Below are 5647 nucleotides of genomic sequence, written 5' to 3' on the forward strand. Positions count from 1 at the left end.
TACCCCCCCCCCCCCAATTCGGATAAATCCACATGTGATTGGTCAAGATCCGTGGTAGAAGAGGGAGGGGAGGGTTACACACGCACTGCAGCGAAGAGAAGGGGGAGGAGTTAGAGACACACAGCAGCACACTGTGAGCAGCACACGAACAGCAGAGACAGGGAGACGAGAGAGAGCTCGACAGCGCTACAGAGAAAAAAACAACACGGTGGAAAGTGGAAAGGTGAGAAAATGGATAGGAAGCGCAGTGAAATTTGGACTCATTTCAACTTAATTGATAGTTCAACAGCAGCGTGTAGACTGTGCACGGTTAAAATATCCAATATCAAATTTTAATTTATAATTTGTTGTGTGGTAATCAAAGCTTACTTATGTTGTTTTACCGAAAATAGTTAAAACTTATAAATATACACAATCAGAGATTGGAACTTTTTGTTGACCTTGTTTTGAGATGGGTCTTTGTTTTTTTGTACTTTGTAATTTATTTCTTGTAACACTCCATGTTGTACTCCATGTTGAGTATGTTCAGAAGAATATAAATAAAGCCATATAAATAATAAATATTTGATATACTGTATATTTTTTACATTAGTAATTCATTTTACACATAATTTTATATTATTTTTGGTAGTAAATTTATTTAAGCAACAAAAAAACTGAGGAGCCATTTGGGAGCCGAAAGAGCCGGCTCTTTTTAGTGAGCCGAGCAAAAAGAACCGGCTATCTAAAAGGAGCCGGAACTCCCATCTCTACACCGCAGTCGCATTGAAGCCAAGCGCTACATACGCCTCGTCATATTTCCTCCCTGAGAATGCTCCCTGCGAAAACTCTGCCAATGAGAGCGCCACTGCCCCCTAATGTAGTGTAGGTGCAACTGCACGTTATTTTAGGACAGTAAAAAAATAAAAAAGCATGTTCCCCGAGGTCAAACGCGCCCCCCTTGATGGAGCCTCGCGCCCCCCCACTATTTGAGAATCACTGATCTCGTGGAACGATAAATTGTTCAGCCACACAACAAATATGACCAGCTGCAGTTTAAGACTAGGAGGACTGGGGTTTTGTAACACCTCCTACAAGGTCCGGAGGACAGACAAATGTATGTATGGTTTAAAATGAATAACTCAATGGCCTACAATTAGCCATGTTGGTTTTTGGCCTTGTCGCTTACAACGTTTTGATGATATGCTGAACTGTAGATCAGGGGTCCCCAACCGCCGGTCCGCGGACCGGTACCGGTCCGCCGGGCATTTGGTACCGGGCCGCACAGAAAGAACTTGCCTTAATTCCGTTTTATTTATTTCGGAATACGAAAGATGTTTTATTTTGAAAAACTACCGGATTCTCCGTTACATCCGTCTGTGTTACGCTTGACACACGTCAAGCCACGCTTCTCCTTCACGTGACCGATTACTTCAAAACAAAACGCGGGAGCTCGCAAAATGAGTAAAAAAAAATACTGCTGGAGATCGCAAATGACGGCGGCCTTAAAAGTACGTTCGAGACAACTGGATCAAAGTTATGGCTGAATACTCTGAGATTGACACAATAGCACAATTGCTATTTCCGACATCCTACCTGTGTGAGGGTGAGGGGGGCGGGGGGTTCTGCAGCAACGGCGACGAAAACAAAATTACGAAGTAGACTGGACATAAACCGCACACTTGAGGTGTCATTGTCTCCTATTACCCCGAGATGGGACCGTCTGGTTGCGGAAAATCAAGCTCGGTGCTGTGGTGAGTCGTCATTTTCATGCACTTTGAATTTGCGTTGTATCGTATTTTGAAGGCATTAAACATTACCAGAGCGATAAGAGTGTTGCGACCAGATTAGACGCACCTTGTGTTTATTATTATATTTTGAAAACGCCACAGTTTTCATGCAGCTCATACCATATTATTTTGTTGTATTATTTCCGCCACACCTTAAATGCTGGTCCCTGAAAATATTGTCTGACATAAACCGGTCCGTGGGGCAAAAAAGGTTGGGGGCCCCTGCTGTAGATGATGAAATGCCTAAATTCCTTGCAAAAGTACGTTGAGGAAAATGTTCCTCTATTGAACTATTTTCTCACACCTCACCTCATCTGTGCTTGTGAAAGGCTCAGCAATTCGGGAAACTCCTTTTATATCAATCACGTCACCCGGAAGTGACGTCATACTTGGGGATCAAGCCCAGACGGATTTCGAACGACATCATCAGTCCGTTTTTTTTAAGGGAACCCGATGCCACTGAATTTTTTATTTGCACTATTCTTTTTTTATAAATGCTACTTAATTGAACGATGGACAATTAATTTTCAGTGGTCTGTTGTTTTACATTCTCACTACCTGCCCTCTGATTGACAGCCATATGCTTGTCACTTGAAAAGAAAAGGTAGGGTTCTGTGTTTGTGTTTAACATTCCAATAGTTGGGGTGGAAAAAAAGTAACAGCATTTTCAAACACTGCAACCAGGATGATCGATCTTGCCTTGTTTGCTTAAGTAGCTAAGACCCACTTTCGTAGAATAACATTCAAGATTAATGCAGAGTGTGAATTTACTCGCCAAATTTTAGATTTTGAAAACTGAAACAAAAAATAGTTCCAGGCCAATCACATTTACTATAATTTCCTTTGAAAGAAATAAATTAAAAACAAATAAAATGTTATCACTGCATTCAACAGGGTGCGCTGCAAGGAAGAATGCAGGACCAGTGTGCTGCACTCTGGCTGGCCTGTCGGCATATTGGGAGTGGGGCTCCATGAAAGGCAAACTGTGGTTGGCGATGTGACTCACGCCTTTGAGCACTTCATCCCTGTGGTCACTGAACATCATGAACAAGTTGACCTTCCAGCTGGTGTTGCAGTTGACAGAGTTGACCTGCAGAAGGTGCACACACACACACACACACACACACACACACACACACACACACGCACGCACACACACACACGCACACACACGCACAAATATATATACAGAGTCAGAGGTGGATGTGTGCTTTGAGGGTGATGCACATCTGAAATGACGCTCGCACCTCCTTACAGCCCAGGTGGTCACTCAGCTCGTAGTTTGACACGTGAAGCGGCTGGCCGGCGTTGACCGGGTTCAAGATCACTTTGTCCCCCACCACCACCTGCGGGTGGCAAAACACACATTATTATTATTATTATTATTATTATTATTACAATGATGAATTATCATTCATTTACAAGACCTCTTGCAGTAAGATGGTTTCTAATATTACTGCCATCCTTGTCAAAAGCCTGAAATAAGTCTCCCCCTGCTGGTTGTTCCCAAATACTGAAAATATCAAGACAAGGAGTAAAAGACAGGTGTGAGGTGATGGATGACGACTAACGTTGGTGACGAACCACACAAATGACTAACGGTCGGTGTCAGGCAGTTGTGGCATTCCAAGCAGCTGTGGTACTAGTTTAACAATCTTTCTCAGGATCGTGGTAGTTAACGTCGCTGTATTAGATATCAAATTATTTTTAATTGGAAAACTACTGTCATTGCTTCATGTGATAGCGTCCACAAACGCTACATTTTTTCAGGTTGCTTAAAAGCAGTGTCTCTTCACGTGGGTTAAATCGAAACCTTGGGGTACAGGTGTCAGTCTTTGGGGTTCAGTGGAGGCCAAGACTCACACACGCCATGTCTGTGTTCATCTAACATGTATGATTCTTGACAACTCTTCAGAACAACAATGCTCTCAGCCAAGCAAGACTTTGAGATACTCATACTGGTTGCTACGCATCTTTTGCAGCAATCCTTTTCGAGGACCAAAGTCAAACAGGGAAAGGAAAGCATTCCTGACTTATCTCTGTCAGGCAACATCAAATTTCAATTGATTGGCAGGAAAGATCCACTGAGTTCTTATAACAGTGATTTTATGTGTGACTGAGCAGGGTTCAGTATGTACACTGATGAAATATGAACCTGTGTTTTGAATTTGAAAAAAATAATTCAGCATGTTTTATTTTTTTCAATGATGGCGAATACATGTAAAAAACTAGCAGGGTTCGGTTCATCCAAAAGGGTGAAAAAAACGCTGTTCTTAAACCTGAATGCATCTCTTCCATTTGATACTCATTATCCTGCTGAATTGCCACAGGGAGGGATAGAAAGTGCACATCTAGACACAATGGAGGGGGTTGAGATGTGTCTCTGAATCTTATCATAATATTATGGCCCATAGATTTTTAAATCTCTAAATTCGTCGGAATAATACATTGAGAAACATTATTGGAAACGATTGATGACTTGCCAAAGCGGCTGGTCACAAAGTGGTGATCATCCTTGCTTGGGAACAAATGAGCATTGGGATGCTCCTTTTATACCCAATCATGACGCTGACCTGCTTCCACTTTAGCTGTCCACCTGTAAAATGTTTCAAACTCGTGTTTTTTGGGCATTCCCTAATTTTCAGGGGTTTTTTTGTTTTTGTTCAATGCCCTTGCACCATTTCTTGGGTAACATGAAACAGGGATCAAATTCAAAACGAGTGAATAGTTGCCATGAAAAAAAAAATCAGTTTGAACATTAACTATCTTCTTCTTTTCCTTTTGACTTTTCCCTTCAGGGGTCACCACAGCGAATCAGTTGCCTCCATCTAACCCTGTTTTGTGCATCCTCTTCTCTCACACCAGCTACCTTCATGTCCTCTTTCACTACATCCAAAAACTCTCTCTGTTAAACTGCACTCTTCGGTCTTCCTCTCGGCCTCCTGCCTGGCAGTTCAAGACTCAGGATCCTTCTCCCAGTATATTCATTCTCTCTCCTCTCGATATGTCCAAACCATCTCAGTCTGGCTTCTCTGACTTTTTCTCCAAAACCTCTAAAATGAGTTGTCCCTCTGATCTTCTCATTCCTGATTTTATCCAACCTGGTCACTCCCAAAGAGAACCTCAACATCTTCATCTCTGCTACCTCCAGCTCTGCCTCCTGTCTTTTCTTCAGTGGCACTGTCTCCAGTCCAAACAGTATGGCTGGTCTCACCACAGTTTTATACACCTTTCCTTTCATCTTAGCTGAAACTCTTCTATCGCACATGACACCTGGCACCTAACACTTTTCTCCAACCGTTCCAGCCTGCCTGTACACACTTCTTCGCCTCTTGTCCGCACTCTCCATTGCTCTGGACAGTTGACACCAAGTACTTGAAATCCTCCACCTTCTTTATCCCTGTAACCTCACTCTTGTACTTGGCTCCCTCTCATTCACACACATGTACTCCGTCTTGCTGCGACTCACCTTCATTCCTCTCCTTTCTAGCGCAAACCTCCACCTCTCTAGGTTCTCCTCCACCTGTTCCCTGCTCTCACTACAGATGACAATGTCATCTGCAAACATCATAGTCCATGGAGATTCCTGTTTCACCTCGTCTGTCAGCCTGTCCATCACCATAGCGAATAAGAAGGGGCTCAGAGCTGATCCCTGATACGTCATCAGGCACCGACAGGTATGGCAGCCTCGGTTACACGCTCCCTAGTATTATCCTTGTTTTTGTCATTTTCGTTAGTTTTTGGCGACCCTGAGCGGCTTACTTACACGAGGGAAAAGTTGCTTAGCATTGGGGAGTCTACGCTCAGACTTTTTTCACCAGCACACGAAAATCCACAAGGTTTTTCGAAGCTAATCGCGAGCGGAGCGGCTGCGGCGT

The 5647-nt window shown here is 43.2% G+C and overlaps 1 protein-coding gene across 1 annotated transcript in view; it reads right to left on the reverse strand.

Moving 5' to 3' along the window:
* The window catches only part of itpr3 (inositol 1,4,5-trisphosphate receptor, type 3), a 191920-nt gene that overhangs the window by 128139 nt on the left and 58134 nt on the right, over window positions 1–5647 (reverse strand). The window contains exons 6-7 of the mRNA XM_019887755.1: window positions 3017–3115; window positions 2776–2859 (exon numbers count right to left, since the gene is read on the reverse strand). Coding sequence (XP_019743314.1) covers window positions 2776–2859; window positions 3017–3115 — 183 coding nt within the window. The remainder of the gene's footprint in view (window positions 1–2775; window positions 2860–3016; window positions 3116–5647) is intronic.

This window comes from Hippocampus comes, unplaced genomic scaffold (genome assembly GCF_001891065.2).
Source record: "Hippocampus comes isolate QL1 unplaced genomic scaffold, H_comes_QL1_v1.1 scaffold245, whole genome shotgun sequence".
Taxonomy (NCBI): domain Eukaryota; kingdom Metazoa; phylum Chordata; class Actinopteri; order Syngnathiformes; family Syngnathidae; genus Hippocampus; species Hippocampus comes.